The following is a 19,592-nucleotide window of genomic DNA, read 5'->3' as shown; positions in this document are numbered from 1 at the left end:
AAAGCTTATTTTCCTGCCCCCAGGACAGCTACATGTCTTCTGACACCACTAACGATGGAGTGCTGGGGCCAAGCTGGGCACCTTTTAGTGTGCTAACTGTCCAAGAGTCTGCTGTGACTCATGCCTTGGACAATCCAGCATTGGGGTGCTGGGTGGCTGTCACCATAATGTTTGAGGATTTGGAAATTCTACCTTAAGTTTATCTCCAAGGGTGTTGATCCTGGCTAACTACACTCACGCAAAACAATCCAAGTACTCTGACTCAATTCAGGAATCTGGCTTCTTGGGCTTTAGATATTGAGACAGTGGAAAACTTTTATATCAGTATTGGTGCTGCCAATAATTTTTATCCATTTAAGCACTTGATCTTGTACATATTTACCCAGTAATTTCCAAGGCTTGTCATAGATCAGAGTTAGCACTCTTCTGCAAGGAAAGACTGCTCTACAGTGCAGATAGACACATATTATAGACACCAAGGGAGAACATTTTAGGCATTTAAGCATCAGCATTTCATAATTTTCTTCACAGAGACGCTATACATATTTTGTTAGATTTTCACCTAAGTATTTTATTTTCTTTGAAGCAATTGCAAATGGTATGGTATCTTTTATTTTGGTTTCTACTTGCTGTCAGTACACAGAAAAATGCAATTTATTTTTTTGTGTTGATCTTATATTTTATAATCTTACAGAACTCATTTATTTGTTCTATTTGGTAGGTTCTTTGGGATTTTCTATATAGACGAGCACGTTGTCTCCAAATAGAGTCAGTTTTATTTCTTCTTTTCCAATATGTATGCCTTCTATTTCTTTTTCTTGCCATACTGCAGTGGCTAGAACTTCCAGTACTACATCAAATAAGAGTGGTGACAGTGAACATCCTTACCTTGCTCTCCATCTTAGAGGGAAAGCACTCTTTCACCATGATGTTAGCTGTAAGTATTCTGTAAATGTTCTTTATGAGGTTGAGGAAGTTCCCTTACATTCCTCGTGTATGCGAGTTTTTATAATGAAAAGCCCAAGTTTTTATAATGAAAGGGTGGTGAATTTTGTCAAATGCTTTTTCTGCATCAATTGATATGATCATATGCCTTTTCTTTTTTAGCCTGTTGATATAGATTACATTGGTTGATTTTCAAACATTGAACCAGCCTTGCAAACCTGAAATAAATCCCATGTGGTCATGGTGTGTTATTCTTTTTATACATTGTTGGATTTGACTTACTAAAATTTTCTTAAAAATTTTTTTTAGGTCTAAGTTCATGAGAGATATTGGTCTGTAATTTTCTTTTGTTTTGTCTTTGGTTTTCGCATCTGGGTAATACTGACCTTATATGATTTGGGAAGTGTTCCCTCCTTTATTTCTCTTGAAGAGATTGTATACAATTAATATTAATTGTTCTTTAAATATATGATAAAATTCTCCAGTGAAATCATCGGTGCCTAGAGATTTCTTTTTTGGGGGAGCTTTTAAATTACAAAGTAAATTTCTTTAATAGTTTTGGGGCTATTCACGTTAAGTATTTCAATGAGGCTGAGTTTTGATAATCTGTGGTTTTCAAGGAATTAGTCCATTTTATGTAAGTTGTCAAATTTATATGTGTAAAGTTGTTCATAGGATTACTTTATCCTTTTAACACCTGCAAGGTCTGCAGTGATATCCCATGTTTCATTTCTGATATTGGTTATTTGTGTTTTCTCTCCGATTATCTTTGATCTGGCTAGAATTTTATTAATTTCTTCAAAGAACCAGCTTTTTGTTTATTAATTTTCTCTATTGCTTTCAATTTCATTGATTTCTGTTCTTTATTCTTTCCTTTTTTCTGCTTGCTTTGGGTTTATTTTGTTCTTTTTTTTCTAGTTTCTTGAGGTAGGACTTAGATAATTGATTTGAGATCTTTTCTCATTTCTCATGTAAACATTTAATGCTGTAAATTTCCATCTTGGCACTGCTTTAGCTGTATCCCATACATTTTGATATGTTGTGTTTTCATTTTCATTCATTTCTATGTATATTTAAAGTTCCTTTGAAATTTCCTCTTTGACCGATGCATTATTTAGAAGCATGCTGTTTAATTTCTAAATGTTTGGAGATTTTCCTGTTGTCTTTCTGTTATTGATTTTTAGTTTGATTCTGTTATGGTCAGAGAACATACTGTATATGATTTCAATTCTTTTAAATTTGTTAAGGTTTGTTTTATGATCGAGAATAAGGCTTATCTTGGTGTGCTTGGTGTTCCATGGGTGCTTGAAAAGAATGTGTCTTCTACTGTTGTTGGGTGAAGTGTTCTATTAATGCCAATTAGATCCTGTTGTTTGGTGGTATTGTTCAGTTCATCTATATCCTTGCTGATTTTCTGTCTACATGTAGTGTATTAATTGCTGAGAGTGGGGTTTTGAAGTCCCTAACTATAACTGTGGATTTTTCTACTTATCTTTTCATCTCTATCAGTTTTTGCTTCATATATCTTGAAATGCTGTTGTTTCTGTACACGCATTTCAGATTGGTATATCTTCTTGGTAGATTGATCCTTTATCATTACGTAATTTCCCTTTGTTCCCAGTCATTTTCTTTGCTCTGAAATCTACTTTTAAAAAATATTAATATAGCCACTCCTAAGTTTTTAATTTTTGCATGATGTATCTTTCCGATATTTTTACTTTTAACCTACCTATGCCATTATGTTTGAGTTTCTTGTAGACAGTAAACAGTTGGAATCCATCTGCCAATGTCTGTCTTTTAATGGGTGTATTTAGACCATTTATGTTGAATGTAATTACTGATATGCTAGGATTTAAGTCTGCCATATTATTCATTGTTCACTGTTTTTACCTTTTGTTTCTCATTTCTGTCTGTTTTTCTTCCCTTCATGTGGGTTATTTGGACATTTTTTAGAGTTCCATTTTATTTATACTGTTTTTTAGTATATTGCTTTGTATAGTCTCCTTAGGAGTTGTTCTAAGTATTGCCATATACATAGATAACTTATCATAGCCTACTGGTATTCACTTTGAGTGAAGTATAGAAACTTTACCTCCATTTAAGTCTCTTTATCCCTTCTACTGTAAAAACCACCTTTGACAGCTCCACCTGGGATCAGAATAGAGTTTTAGATGTTTAGGTAGGAAATATGCAAATTCTGTGGTCCCTGAACTTCTGGTGTGAAGTTGAGGTCTCAGAGCCATTCCTGTATCCAGTAATATCTTATTGATATAGGCACCTGGCCTGTAGGTACCTCATGTAGCACACCCTCCTTTATGCCCATGGATATACCTTAAAGATACATAAGAATATAACCATCCACTATGGCTTAGACCTCAGATGTAAGATAAATGCATCTTTGGCTTAGGCAGAAGGTCAGTATCAATATATAGTATCATATCTGTGGCTGTAACTGGGTAAAATGAAGTACTGGGTATCAGAAGGTGCAGATTACACCATGGAGAGCCACTCTACTTTCAGGATTTGGTTCCTATACTATCTCTGGATTCTGGAAATTAAAACCAACAAAGCAACTAATCATGTTTCTTGCCCTTTATTTACTTTTCTAGCCCGGGGGTCATCCAGTTAGTGGATTAAAGTACACAGTTCTGGATCATGAGATGTATTATGTTCCTAGGTCAGTGTCCTAATACGTGGCTAACCCACATTTCAAAATGTTCAGGCAATAGCTAAGGTGAATTTCCATTTTGTAGTGATTTGATACACCTGCCATATATTTATAACTAATATATTCCTTACATTATAAGGAAATATATTAGGAACAAAATCAGGAATTCACTATGTTTGGTATAATGGCAGAGGTAGAAACTGAGCTAGACCTAGAAACCTGAGGAGCATTCTCATAGGAGCTGTAGGAGAAGATCTCATGTGAGGACCAAGAGAGACTCTCATAGGAGAATTAGGAGAAAGCACTCTGAGCAGAGAGAATGGCATAAACAAAGACATATTTATCATCATTATAGAACATTTCAGAGCAGAGAAGTGGCATGATCAGAACTGTATTTTAGATAAATTAATCTTGCAGAATCATATAGATGGAGTGAAGAAACTGGGGCAGGGAGATCAGGCTTCTATAGAAGGCAGGAAATGAAGCAGGGAAGGCCTAAACTAAGGTGTGGCCATGGAAACAGAGAAATACATCAGTCCTCCCTTATCCTTGCGGGATATGTTCTAAGACCTCCAGCGGATGCCTGAAACTGCAGAGTATTGAACCCTGCATACACCATGTTTTTCCCTATACATATATACCTATGACAAAGCTTAATTTATAAATTAGGTACAGTAAGAGATTAACAACAATAAATAATAATAAAATAGAACAATTATAACAATATACTGCAATAAAAGTTACTGTAGATCTTAGCAACATCAGCATACGATTTTTTTTCCTTCCTTATTAAGTTGAGAACTTTAACCTTTTCACTCAAAGAAAGCACTTCATGACTTCTCTTTGGCATATCCAAATTGCTAGCATCACTACTCTTTCACTTTGGGGCCATTATTAAATAAGGGTTACTTGAACACAAGCACTGTGATACTGTGACAGTTGATCTGATAACAGAGATGGCTACTAAGTGACTAACGGGTGGGTAGCGTGTGTACAGCGTGAATACACTGGACAAAGAGATGATTCACATCCCAGGCAGGACAGGGCAGGAAGTTGTGAGATTTCATCATGCTACTCAGAATGGCGCACAATTTAAAACTTATGAATTGTTTATTCCTGGAATTTTCCATTTAATATTTTCAGACTGTGGTTGACCGCAGGTAAGTGAAACCGTGGAAAGCAAAGGGGACTATTGCAGAATTATGTGGGAGAAGCTGTGGAAATAGAACTTGATAGGATATAGCAAGTGATTGAATTTTGGAGCCAAGGAAGGGGAGAGCGTCCATGGTTTTGACCCTAGGTGGCATCATTAGCCAAAGTAGGCGATATAAGAGAAAGAGCGTGTGTGTGTGTGTAGGGGGGTGATGGAATGGAGAAGAACGTGAGATTCAGAATATGTAGGGTTTGAATCTTAGCGAATGGCTGGAAAGACCGGTTAGGAGCTCAATGAAGTCATCAGAGTTGGGGATCTTGATTTGGGAGGCATCTGGACAGAAATGAACGTTAAAGCTATGGGAATGGATGAGATCACCAGGAGAAGGATGTAGAGAAAAAGAAAAGATACAAACCAAAGGCTGAATCCTGGGAAGAAAACCAAGAGAATGCAGTAGCATGGCAGACAAGGAATAGATGGTTCAAAGATGGCACGATCAACAGGACAGGTCACAGGCTGCAAAGACACCAAGGAAGTCAAGGACTCAGAAAAGGCCACTGGTTTGGTACAGTGAGAAACAGGCCATGTTGGCCCACAGACTTGAGATGAGAGAGACCGGCTGTAGTGGACAGGTAGTCAGGAAGGAGGGCCCACGAGAGGTTACAGGACTGGAAGAGAGAGAGAGCTCAGTAGCTTCAAGGGTGGATGGCTCTTTTTGCTTTGTTTGGGAAAATATGAGCATGTTATAGGCCCTCATAGGAAGAGTACCTACGAAAAGAGCAAGAGGGGCCTGGAGAAGGAAGAAAGAGATGAGGTCAGGGGCACCAGAGGAGAGAAGGATCAGGCACTTCTTCCTCTGGGATAGGAGAGAAGTAGGCAGGGATGAAGTTAGGAAAATGTTTAAAGTGAAAACAATGGAAATGTAGGATGTTGCTCCAAAGGCACTGTACACATGACTAGGATATTTTTCTTTTTAATCAAAATCCCCCCTTTTTTTTTTTGCTGAAGTTAACATCATTCAGTTAGGGCAAAGATGGTTTCCAAATCTGACTAATCATCAAAATTAATTGGGAAACTTTAAAAAAAAATGCAGATTCTTAAGCCCAAACCCAGCCCCAATGAATCAGAATCTCTGGTGGAGGGGGCCCAGGAATCTGCATTTTAAAGCCTCCTCCGTGATTCTGATGGTTAGCTGGGTTTGGAACCTCCCGAGTATGGTTTTCAACCAAGGATGCATCTCAGAATCACAGGGGAGGCACTGTTTGACCGAGACTCTGTAGAGCACGAGTATTCATATTTTTAAAAGCTCCCAGGTGAGTTGACGTGCACCCCTGTTAAGAACCACGGTGAGGAGATTGGATTGAAAAAATAAACTAGTTGTATAGGATACTTGAGTTCACTATAGTGATTGGTTCTCTGTTATTTATGTCACCTGACAATTTCCTTTCGACATCTCTCCCATCAAAATGGCACATGCTACCTGGCTGGGACAGGTGGTTCCCCGCAGCTCCTCAGTGCACTTGCACAGGCAGCCAGGCTGGTGGTGATGCCACCTTGGGCTCTTTGGAGAGAGACTGGCTTTGGAATTTTTTGAAGTCTCTTTAAGGGAAAGCATACAGAATAACATTATTCTTTCCCTGAACTAACCACGCAATGTACCTTATAAAAGAAACAAGATGTGGAATGAAGGAGAGATGATAGAAAAAGCAATGATGGTTTACATTTCACTAATTCGAAAGAAAATATTATCAGGTAGATTCATAATTAATTTGGTCAGAAAATTCCTTGCACCATTAGGTCGATTTATTTTAAAGCAGCAGCAACAATACAACAAGAAGCACAGAAATGTGAGTACGGCACATCATTGTTTGGTTTTGAGGGAAGCCATAAGCCCAGCCCTTCAAACGCCTCTCAAAGAAATACAAAATTTTTTTTTATCCCAAATGATGATGTGATCCAATTCCCGCTCCAGCAGCTCCAACGTGTCATCTGTTGGACTCTTTAAGTTTACGGCACAGACGGAAACTGTCAGTTCCTCTCTTTTATAGGACAATCACATTTGCATATTCAACAGACAGTACAAGCCTCAAAGGCCATATTCCCCCAAACGTAATAATCCTGCTCTTGAAATACGAAAGATAAAATAGTAACATGAAAATATTCTTACCCTGATGAAGGCTGGCTCCAGCTGTGGCTTAGTAAGTCAAAAACTAGTAAACTTGCTTGCAATAACATCCTAAAAATTCCAAAGCTTATTTTCCCCTATCCACAGTTAAAAAGCCATTTCCTACAGAACAGTGTCACATCTGTGACGTGTCCAGGATTAAGGCGAGAGGTTTCTTGCTTATAGTAATTTGTCTGGTTCGAGATTAAAGAAAAAAATGTCTTGAAGCTGTCAGTTAATATATTTTAACTTAAAAAAAAAAAAAGCTATCTTCATGCTTCACAGCAGAACTGTGATTTTTTAGCAGAGGTCAATTCTTCTCCATATCAGGTATCTGATAGTTTTTTTTGCATTTCAGAACAAGACAAGCAAACAAAAGTTTATCCACGAAGTTTCAAATGCATCTTAGTAACATAAACTGAAGTTAGTTGGCTTTCTTTGATATCGAATTACCAAAGCATCTCACCGAAAAAACAAAATCCTCCCTGCAATTAATAAAGAACTGTGGTATTCTAACAAAGCTGGAAGCTAAGAATCTCCAAATTCCAAATCTTTCCATTCCTGGATGAGCTTTGGTATTCAGATGTTAACAGGATGCCTGCTTTTTTTTTTTGTTTTGGCCAATGTTCAGGCTAAAGAGTCTGTGAAACAGACTTTTTCCATCCTATGACCTCAGTTTTAGGATTTCTTTCTTGCAAAATGTGAGTTATTTTACTTGGCAGATTGCCAGAATTAATTCTTACTTTCTCTCTTTCTCCTTCTATTACTTTATCTCTTCTCTCTTCTCTTTTTTCTCCCTTCTTCACCTTGTCTACCTTCTCTTCTTTGATAAATTATGGATTTAAAATTAAAGTCCGGTGGGACCTACAGTCTATGTGGTGTTTGGTAGGGTTGCTAGCATTAGCAAAGAAAAATACAGGATGCCCAGTTAAAGGTGAATTTCAGGTACAAAACAATTTTTTTAGTAAAAGTATGTCCCAAATATGGCATAGAACATACTTACACTAAAAAATTATTCCCAAACATTTCATGGGACATACACACTAAAAAATTATTCCTTGTTAATCTGAAATTCAAATTTAACTGGGTGTCTTGTATTTTATCTGGCAATCCTAGTTTGGAGGTTAAACAGAGGGATGAAAAAAACAACAAAGACATCCATTTACAACTCCTGGAAGAAGAGAAATTTCCATTCCTACCCTTCTGAATGCTTTTTGTCTAAGTACAACATGCTCCATGGCTTTACTTTAGTTTATTTTTTGACCCATCGAATTTCACTAACAGCTCCACGGAGCACACCACATCCTGACACCGAAGTCCGCCCCGGGTTTCAGGTCTCACCCAGCACCACCTGAGTCCAGAACTTGCAAAGTCAGTCCCCCAGGCAACATGGGATCTCAATCCAGCCACAAAACCTTACAAATGCTCATTTTAATTGATCATTTTTCTTCAAAATCTGAACATTAAATTTAGTATTTTCAAAGGCACTGCGAGAGTTTTCTCTCCACAGTTCTCGCTCGGGGTAATTTAGCACAATTAGTAACAGTAATGATTAGAAAAAACAGTAGAATTCAAATGTACTTCAAAATGTAATAAAATGATGACTTTGGACATTTTGAAAGGGAGGATAAAAACACTGATATGCTCCAGATATTTAAAGATAAGATAAAGATCTTAATTACATTAATTATTAATTCAAGTGTATTTTCCAACATCTAAGTATACCCAGGGGTGACACATAATTCAGAAATGCTGTTCTTTTGTTCAGAGACACATTAATATTCAGTATTTTGGAAACAGTTTGAAGTCTAATAGTGGATATCGAGCCTGTATAGAAGCGTGGTCAAAAGCATGCGCTCAGGAGTCAAATCGAGTTCAAATCCCAGCTCTGTCACACACTAGCTGTGTGACTCTGGGCAAGTTACTTACCCTCTCTGTGCATCATTTCCCTTATCTGTAACCGGCGATAACCATCTCAGAGAGCTGTGAGAAATGAGTAAAATGCTTAGAATAGCACCCAGCACACAGTAAATGCTCAGTAAATTTGGGGGTTAAGGGTTATATGACCTAGCCCAAACTGCTAATAGGAAAACAATACACAAAATCAGAGAATGTCTCTATTTGCACAACTGGCCCATGAAAGAAAAGATTTTCTTCTGTGGTCAAATGAATACTATATATTTTTCAAAATTATAAATAATATTCTATGGATTTATCCATTAAAAATCCTCTTTGTTTCCAGAATATACAACTTCTGGGGTTGTGTGAAATTAGCAACATACCGTTTCAATAAGTGAAGCTATATGGTTAACAGGTCTACCCAACTTTCGGTTGTTTTTCTTGTCTCGTTTTGCTTATTTTACTCTTCAAAACTCCAAAAGCAAATGAAGAACACACTCTCTCCCATCACTAAAAGCTAATTAATCTAACTCAATCCTCTGGCTCTAGTGTTAAACAAATTTTCAAATGACATAGTCCCCAGTCAGTGGGTTTTCTGCCATCTGGCCACTTCAAACTTCCTTTGTTTGTACTTTGAACCAGCAATGGAGTCCAGCAGAGTAGATCTACACGAGGGCACAGCTCAGGTGTCTGTGGTCTGAGGCAGTGTTGGGGGAAGGGTGCTTTCCAGTCAGACACCTCTGGGCTGGTATCCTGGCTTGGCCACACTCCCTGTGCCAGCCCTCTGACCCTCGGGTTCTTTATCTATAAAAAGGGAGATTCTAATGCTGTCTACTTTTTTGAGTTGCTATGAGGATTCAAAGAGTTGATTCATCTACAAGGTGATCCTGGGTTTCAGTTCACAACTGTTGCCCTTGCATATAAATCCTATATATAATAATAATTCCTCTCTCTATATTTATATATATATAAAGCATTTAGTACACAGTCTGGTATACAGTTAGTATTCGGTATGTTACCTCTCAATCACGATATACCAACACCTGTACTATTCTAAAGAAATGTCTTAAATCCCAAGGAGTCCTCTTAAAGCAGGAACGGCCCTTTTTACATAGAAAGGTGAGTGTGTGCAAGTTTGGTCACCTGTCCATTATCCCTACATTCCCTGTCTCTTTGTATATTTCAGTCACTTAAGAAGCTAAAAGCGGAGGTGGAATTCTCTGTGGTAGAACCTTGAGGGCAGAGGCTTAAATATTTTACATGCTTTGGTGGGATCACGTGAGCACTGCTTTACCAAAATACACTCGGCCAACAGCAGACGGCCCTCTGAGGTGAGCAGGTGGGCCAGGGCTGGGAAGCTGCCCTGTACTTCTGCCAGGTACTTAGATTGTCAGATGAATTCCAGACTCCAGCTTATGCTATTTCCAAGACCTCCATCACTGTGTGGGAAATACCACCTGTACTCACCCTCTGCAGCCAGGCTTCCTCCTGCCTCCTCCCCCAAGCCTCCTCACAGGCTCTTTGGGAGGCAATTCTCTTGACAATATGGAGGGAGGGCAGATATTAAGGGCTTCGAGGAAAATACCAGCCCTTTGATCAGAAACAGGATTTTTTCCTTAATATCTCTGTCACTTCATGTGCCCTCCGCACCAGGCCACAGACCTAAAGCGGTGCCTCCAAGCGGCTCTGGAGCCAGCTGACCCAGCCAGAATCTCGGCTCTGCCACTGCCAACTGTGAAGCCTCTGCGAGCCAACTCACGTCTCTGAGACTTCAATTTTCTGTTCTGTAATATGAGATGTAATAACGTAATAATACATCTCATCAGACTGTTGTGCGAATGAAATAAGACGACGTGTCCAGTAGAGTGCCTGGCACCAAACAGGCAGTGACTGCATGGAAGTTTCAGTACGGCCCCAGGCCGACTGGGAAGGGACCAGCATTAGAGGCATGGGGTGCAGAGAGGATCTGTGATCTGGGGGCGAAGGGGAAGAATTCGGTTTGTAAATATACAAAGCTCTGCATTTTGGAGGTTTACACCTTAATTGAAATCTGTAGAAAAGAAAGAACGAATCTAGGTAATGGTATTTCTGAAAGAAGATATACATAAAATGCATACCAAATGTATTCCAGCCATCCTTTGTGTGTTATTCCACATTCATTCATTTATTCATACTAATAATTTTTTACTGAATGAGTATTATGTTCTAAATGCTGGGCAAGGCTTCAACACAAGAGTATGAAGAAGCTTTATGAAAGAAAACATCTGGAGGAAGCATAATCAGTCTGTTACTGTCAGGCAATATTTATTGATTACCCACTGCAATCAATAAACATGGTAATATTTATTGATTTACCACACTCTCCCATGGCTTGAGTGACTCCTCAGAAAAACACTGCCATCTGCTAAAGCAACAGTGAATACAGAGTAGCCAAAGTTTATTAATTAATATCTCTGCGGACTGGAAGAGCTCATTGCAAAAGTACCAAAATCACTTCTAGAGACTGTGTCTACCTTGATCATTAAGTGAAAGGAGCAGCTACTCATGTGGTCTAATTAGGGGTCGCTGAAAACCCTTCCCTTCTCACACAGCATACACCCCAAATACCTCCTTCTTCAGGCCGTGATGGGGCCTAAAATTTGCTGAGTTGTCAGTCTTTGAGAAAAAGCTTTCCTTGGCCCTATTAGAATGCTCACGGGTTCTCTGAGAGGAGGGCGGCAGGGCGCTGTGTAAACTAGTCCGTTCTGGCAGTGTGGGCCTGAGAGAGGGCCCGTGGCAGGTCGAGAGGAAAAAGACTCACTGGATGCAAATCTTTGGACAAGCTTCTTCTTCTTTTTTTTTTTTTTGTGAGGAAGATCAGCCCTGAGCTAACATCTATTGCCAGTCTTCCTCCTTTTTTGCCCCAAAGCCCCAGTAGATAGTTGTATGTCATAGTTGCACATCCTTCTAGTTGCTGTATGTGGGACGCGACCTCAGCATGGCCGGAGAAGCGGTGTGTCAGTGCGCGCCCGGGATACGAAGTGAGGCCGCCAGTAGCGGAGCGCGTGCACTTAACCACTAAGCCAGGGGGCTGGCCCATGGACAAGCTTCTTAAACTGTTTCAGCCCTCGTTTCCTCATGTAAAAGGGGAAGGAAGAATCGCTTTCAAGGTGATTAGGGGGACTGAAGAGATTATTTACATAAGGTGTCTAAGCCAGGGCTGGAAACATGGCAGAGCCCAAAACACAGTACTTTCTTCTCCTTCCTCACTCCTTTGGTACAGACTATATTGTTAGTTGGTCACTAACTTTTATGGTATTTTGTGAACATTGGCTGACAAAAGTGAATTTGTGTGGTTTGACTTGCATTTAAAAATATTAAATAAGAATAGAAAATGTCAAAGTCATGGTAGGTAATGTTTTGTGACACTTTTGTTTCAGTACATACACTCTCATAGGATATGATGTAAAATGTATTTCTGACTGTGTGGGTTATGTTCAAAAAGTTTGAGATGGGTATTTACCCCAAAGAATTGAAAGCAGGGACTTGAAGAAAGATTTGAACACTCATGTTCATAAGCAGCATTATTCACAATAGCCAAAAGGTAGAAGCAACCCAAGTGTCCATCAACTGATGGATGAATGGATAAACAAAGTGTGCTATATAAACACAATGGAATATTATTCAGCCTTAAAAAGAAAGGAAATACCTTTTTAAAAAGGAGGGAAATTCTGATATAGCTATAACATGGATGAACCTTAAAGACATTGTGCTAATTGAATAAGCCAGTCACAAAAGGACAAATACTGTATGATTCCACTTATGTGAGGTACCTAGAGTAATCAAATTCACAGAGACAGAAAGTAGAATGCTGGCTGCCAGGAGGCCAGGCAAGGAAGAAATGGGGAGTTATTGGCCATCACAATTTACTAATTTGGCATATTAATGGGTACAGAGTTTTAGTTTGAAAAGATAAAAAGAGTTCTGGGGATAGACAGTGGTCATGGTAGCACAACAATATGAATGTACTTAATGCTACTGAACTGTACACTTAAAAATAATTAAGATGGTGAATTTCATGTTATGTGTATTTGATCACAATTAAAATTTAAAAAAAATTAAATTAAAAAAAGATTTTGAGGGGCCGGCCCGGTGGCGCAAGCGGTTAAGTGCGCGCGCTCCGCTGCGGCGGCCCGGGGTTCGCTGGTTCGGATCCCGGGCGCGCACCGAAGTAGTGCTTGGTAAGCCATGCTGTGGCGTCCCATATAAAGTGGAGGAAGATGGGCACCGATGTTAGCCCAGGGCCGTCTTCCTCAGCAAAAAAAGAGGAGGATTGGCGGATGTTAGCTCAGGGCTGATCTCCTCACAAAAAAAAAAAAAAAAAAAAAAAAGATTTTGAGAAACCCTGAGAAGAGGGACATTTGGACGGAGCGTGTGTGTCAAGAAAAAGCATGAGCCTCCGGGGAGCCAACAGGGGTCAGGGGACAGACCCCCTAGTTTTGTTGAAGAATTCTTTATTTATGACCTCTGAGACCATGGGCCATCCAGTCTGGTGTCAGAACACAGAAGATAAGTTTGTAGCCTTGTTCAGTGATGGCATAATTTCCAATCTACATTCTTGGGTTCGTTTAGTGTTCTAATCTCAGAGTATAACCAATACAACAGCAACATCTAATTTCCCTCTCAGGTAAAACTGACAGAGCTTCCTCACATCTCTTCTCCTTCAGCAAAACTGCCCAGCCCCACCTGGACTCGGTGGTGCCTGAATGCTGGGTCTTCTTCCCTTATCCACTGGATAAGCCACACTCCTCGAAGGCCTTCAGTCTAGTTTGTTCATCTAACATAAAGAGGGGGTCCAAGGAGCCCTAAAGGCCCTTCCTATTTTATTTTTATTCTTGGTGCCTAAGAGTTAGAGAAACAGGATGTGGCCAAATTTTTTCTAAGCAAAGATTGTACACTCCGTTTCTCATTTTCTTAGCAGACAGAATCCTGGCAAATTACTTAAACAGATACGGAAAAGAAGTCTCTGGGGACAGAGACCTCGTAGACTAAAAGCACAGCCACAGTTCATCATTCTAGACACAGATCGCTCTGGCCAAAATAAATATCAGGAAGGTTTCAAATTTCTCTGAAAAAAAAGAATGTCTTTCGGTAACAGTTCTCAAATCAACTTTGATCTCTCAACTTCCAGAACCTATTATATGATCAGTTTGTGCAACCTCATTACTAAATGCACATGCATAAAGGATAGATTTCTTTATATGTTTAGCACATAATTGTTCCTCTGCATATTTTTTTCCTCCATATTTAACATTTTCTAAGACAGCTCTATAATGGGCATAAGATATTTTTACTGAATACTGTTATGGACTGAATGTTTGTGTCTCCTCAAAATTCATATGTGGAAATTCTAACCCCCAAGGTGATGGTATTTGGAGGTAGGGCCTTTGGGAGGTAATTAGGTCATGAGAGTGGAACTCTCATGAATGGGATTAACGCCTTTATAAGCAGAGGCACGAGAGAGCTTGCTTTTTCTCTCTCCGCTCTCCACCATGTGAGGACATGGCAAGGAGACAGCCATCTGCAAACCAGGAAGCCAGCCCTCACCAGACACTGGATCTGCTGGCACCTTGATTTCAGACTTTCCAGCCTCCAGAACTGTGAGAAATAAATTCCTGTTGTTTATAAGCTACCCAGTCTATGGTAGTTTGTTATAGCAGCCTGAACTGACAAAGATATACTTTTCATTGATATGAACATGTTTTGCCTTTCATTTTTATAAATGACTCACAGAGTTGCACATTATACCCTTGGAAAGGAGCTTTGGGCATCCTCTAGACCCACTCTGTTCCACCAATCAATGATGTCCAATCTTCCAAGACATTTAAAAATAGAAGTCAGTGGAGGTGAATTCTTCAGCCTCCTCCAGACCATGCATTCTTCACCGGGGAGAGGTCAAGCCATGCACTCTTTGCCTACGGTCCTATCATCTGAAGGCTTGGAGAGGAACTCATTCTGGTTGCCATCTCTGGGGTAGACTCACCACTCAGCCTTTCTTCTTCACAGCTCCAGCATCACTAGAAGAATTTTTATTTTTATCACCCTTAACCCTTTCTAAGTTTTCTACTTTATATTTTTAAGGAGAAATTAAAATTCTAATTAAGCTCTGATCATTACCAACTGTTAAGACAGGGTTGTTTTCTATCTTTTATAAGTCATGAATCCTGTTAAGATAGCAATAATAACTATTTACTGAGTGCCTATGAGGTAATGGGCACTTTCCATATATTAATTCCAACTACTGTATTAACTTTGGAGAAGGAACATTTCACGGATCACTCTAATTCAGTCTGAGCTTATAATAATTTCCAAGTCTTTTACTGTACAATGTGCATACCTGATGGACCATTTTCCTTCTGCCTCATTTTGTTTACTTTTTTCTCCTAGGAGTTGAATACTTTGTGTTTAATCCCATTTCTTTAATTTATACAGATCATTTCAAATCTTTGTTTATTCTTCAAAGTTATAGTTACCTTATTGAATTGAGGAACAAATGCAGGAGGGTCTTCCCTTAGGATTTTTCTACAAGCCTATACCATTAACCTCTGACAAATCCAGAGTGGATTTGTCGGCAGTGGGTAAATCTGGATTAAGTGACCCGGCCAAACTGTGGTCGTCATAGTATCCTGGAAATTTACACTTGCTTATTATTCCTAGAAGTTTTCTAGTACAGATGACAATCTAGCAGGATCTCAGTTTACTCTTCTTCTGCAGGCATTACCATAATTATTTCTTCTTCCTGTATGGTATTGCCTCTAGAAAAACTACACAAGAGCTCTGAGGTAGCAGCAGAACAGGACAATCGTTAAGAGCTGAATCTTGGGTTCAAATCCTGGCTCTGCCACTTCATGCTATATAAAGCAGAGACCTTAATAAGCCTCATTTTTACCTATAAAATAGAGTATTACTGGATTTTTGTAAGAATTAGAGGCGATAAAACATGTCAAGTGTTAAGACTAGTACCTGGTCAAAATAAGGGCTCAAAACAGGTTATTTATTATTATCATCAGGTAGAAAAGCTGTCATATAAATATTTATCCTTTCTGTTTTTTATTTCTTATTTTTTTAATTGAGGTAAAATTTACATACAGTGAAATGCATGAAACTTAAGTGTAAAATTCAGTGAGTTTTGATAAATGTATATATCCTTGTTACATAGCCCAAATTAAGACATAGAACTCTTCTACCACCCCCAAAATAGCATCATGCCCTCTTCTAGTCAAGCCCCCGCCCCTCATAGCAACCATTGTTCCAAATTCTATCTCCATAGATTAGTTTTGCCTGTTTCTTGAATTTCATGTAAATTAAATTTTACAGTATATACACGTTTGTTTAACATAATGCTTCTGTGATTCATCCATGTTGTTGAGTGTGTGAGAAGTTCGTTGCTTTTTTTAAAAAATTAAGACTATCTTTTTAGAGCAGTTTTGAGTTTATAGCGAAATTGAGGGGAAGGTATAGAGCTTTCCAATATACCCCTTGCCTAAACACATGTGTAACCTCTCCCATTATCAACAGCCCCCACCAGAATGGTACGTTTGTTACAGCTGATGAACCTACACTGACACACCGTAATTACCCAAAGTCCATAGTTTACCTTACAGTTCACTCTTGGTTGGTGTTGTACATTGTATGTGTTGGGACAAATGTCTGATGACATGTACCCACCATTACAGAATCATAAAGTATTTTCACGGCCCTAAAAATCCTTTGTGCTCTGCTTATTCATCCCTCCCCCATCTCTCAACGCCTGGCAACCACTGATCTTTTTATTGTCTCCATAGTTTTGCCTTTTCCAGAATGTCATATAGTTGGAATCATCATCTTCTTTCACTTAGTGATATGCATTTAAGTTTCCTCCATGTCTTTTCATGGCTTGATAGCTTATTTCATTTCAGCACTAAATAATATTCCATTGTTTGGATATACCACAGTTTATTTACCCATTCACCCACTGAAGGATATTTTGTTTGCTTCCAAGTTTTGGCAATTATGAATAAACCACTATAAACATCCGTGTGAAGGTTTTTGTGTGATATAAGTTTTCAGCTCCTTTGGATATATACCAAGGAGCACGACTGCTGGATCATATGGTAAGAGTATGTTTAGTTTTGTAAGAAACCACCAAGCTGTTTTCCAGTGGCTGTTTATTTTGCATTCCCACCAGCAATGAAGGAGAGTTCCTCTTGCTCCACATTCTCGTCAGCATTTGATGCTGTCAGTGTTCTGGGTTTTGGCCATTCTAATAGTGGCATCTCATTGTTTTAATTTGCATTTCCCTGATGACATATGATGCGGAGCATCTTTTCATCTGATTATTTGCCATCTGAATATTGTCTTTGGTGAGACATTGTAAAGGCCTTAGGCCCATTTTTTAATTTGGTTTTAATGTTTTCTTATTATTGACTTTTAAGAATTCTTTGTATATTTTGGATACCAGTCCTTTATCCGAGGTATCTTTTACAAATATTTTCTCCCAGTCTTCTCATCCTCTTAACATTGTCTTTCACAGAGCAGAAGTTTTTAATTTTAATGAAGTCCAGCTTATCAATAATTTCTTTCATGAATTATGGCTTTGGTGTTGTATCTAAAAAGTAATCACCATACTCAAGGTCATCTAGGTTTTCTCCTATGTTTTCTTCTGGGAGTTTTATAGTTTTGTGTTTTACATTTAGGTCTGTGATCCATTCTGAGTTAATTTATGTGAGGGGTGTAAGGTCTGTGTCTAGATATTTTTTTGTAAGTGGATGTACAGTTGTTCCAGCATCATTTGCTAAAAAGACTATCTTTGCTCCATTGTATTGTCTTTGCTCCTTTGTCGAAGATTGGTTGACTATATTTATGTGGGTATATATTCCTGGGCTCTCTATTCTGTTCCATTGATCTATTTCTCTTTTCTTGTGCTAATACCACACTGTCTCAATTACTCTAGCTTTATAGTAAGTCTTGGAGTTGGGTAGTGTCAGTTCTCCAACTTTCAGTATTGTGTTGACTATTCTAGGTCTTTTTCTTCTCCATATAAACTTTAGAATCAGATTGTTGATATCCACTAAATAACTTGCTGGAATTTTGATTGGGATTGCACTGAATCTATAGATCAAGTTGGGAAGTTTGTTGGTTTTTATTAGAAGTATTCTATTGTGTGAGTATACCACAATTGTTTATTCATTCACCAGTTGATAGATAATGGGGTTGTTTCCAGTTATTTACTATCATGTATAAAGCTGCTACAAATATTCTTGTACAAATCTTTTAAAGGACATATGTTTTTCATTTTTCCCACACTAATGCCTACAAATAGAATTGATGGGTCATGCAATAAGTGTGTGTATAAGAAACAAACGGTTATCAAAAACGGTTATGCCATTTTATACTGCCACCAGCAACGCAAGAGAGTTCCAACTGCTTTATATCCTTGCCACTATTTGGTGTTGTCAGTCTTTTCAAATTTTAGCCATTCTAGTCGGTGTGTAGTGGTATCATTGTGGCTTTAAGTTGTATTTCCCTGAAGATAAATGTTATTAGTGAAATGCATCTTGTCAACTGCTTACTGGCCATTTGTATATCTTCTTTTGTCTGTTTGAGGCTTTTGCCTATTTAAGAAAATTTGTTTCTTTATCATTGTTATTGAATTGTCAGAGTTCCTTATATATTGTGGATACAAATTATTTGTCAGATATATGTATTGCAAATATATTCTCCCAGTTTGTGTCTTGCCTTGTCATTCTGATGAGAAGATGTTTTGAATGAAGTCCAATTCATGAGGATTTTCTATTATGTTGTGTGTTTTTGTGACTTCTGTAAGAAATCTTTGCCAACCCCAGGCTGTGAAGATATTGTCCTACATTTTCCTTTAGAAGCTTTATAGTTTTGGCCTTTATTTTGAGGTCTATAATCCATCTCAATTGTGTGTGGTTTGAGATTCATATTTTTCCCTAGTGACTGCTCCAGCATCATTTGTTGAAAAGACTTGGCTTTCCCCACTGAACTTCCTGGTGCCTTTGTGAGCAATCAGTTGACCACACGCATGTGGGTCTATTTCTAGACTCTATATTGTTCCATTGATTTATCTGTCTGTGTTTATGTCAATGGGACACTATCTTAAATGACTTTAGCTTTATAATAAGTCTTGAAATTAGGAACCTCAAGGGCTCCAAGTTCGTTCTTCTTCAAGACTGTTTTGGCTACCTAGGTTCTTTGCTTTTCTATAAAAATTTTAGAATTAACTTGTCATTGTCTGCAAAAGTGTCCTCCTGGCCTTTTGATCAAGATTCTATTGAATCTATAGAACAATATGAGAAGAGCTGTCATATTAACATCATCAAGTCCTCCAATTCATGAACATCTCTCCATTTATTTAGGTCTTAAATTTCTCCCATCAAAGTTTTATAGTTTTCAGTGTACATACAGGTCTTACATATGTTTTGCTAAATTTATTAAGTATTTTATGTTACTGTAAATGGAAGTGCTTTTTAAATTTCATTTTCTAATTGCTTATTGCCAATAAACAGAAACACAATTGATTTTTGTATATTGAGCTTGCTAAATTCATTTACTGATTCTAGTAGTTGTTTATTAGATTTCTCAGGATTTTCTCTATAAACAATCATTCTTTTTAATCTTTATGTCTATTATCTTCTTTTCTTATCTTATTGCACTGACTAGAGCCTCCAGTACAATGTTGAACAGAGGTGATAAGTGTAGACATCATTGCTATGTTCCTG

General features: G+C 38.3%; 1 protein-coding gene across 2 annotated transcripts in view; it reads right to left on the bottom strand.

Annotated features, from left to right (window-relative positions):
* The window catches only part of AFF3 (ALF transcription elongation factor 3), a 526,951-nt gene that overhangs the window by 143,876 nt on the left and 363,483 nt on the right, over positions 1–19,592 (bottom strand). Inside the window, exon 9 of one of the 2 annotated variants that reach the window (XM_058534464.1) lies at positions 8,860–8,913. The exons of the other annotated variant lie outside the window; for it this stretch is intronic. Within the exon in view, the coding sequence (XP_058390447.1) occupies positions 8,860–8,913 (54 nt within the window). The remainder of the gene's footprint in view (positions 1–8,859; positions 8,914–19,592) is intronic. 2 annotated transcript variants of the gene reach the window in all.

The sequence above is a fragment of the Diceros bicornis genome, chromosome 40, assembly GCF_020826845.1.
Source record: "Diceros bicornis minor isolate mBicDic1 chromosome 40, mDicBic1.mat.cur, whole genome shotgun sequence".
Classification (NCBI taxonomy): domain Eukaryota; kingdom Metazoa; phylum Chordata; class Mammalia; order Perissodactyla; family Rhinocerotidae; genus Diceros; species Diceros bicornis.
This window is presented reverse-complemented; position numbering and strand designations above follow the sequence as displayed.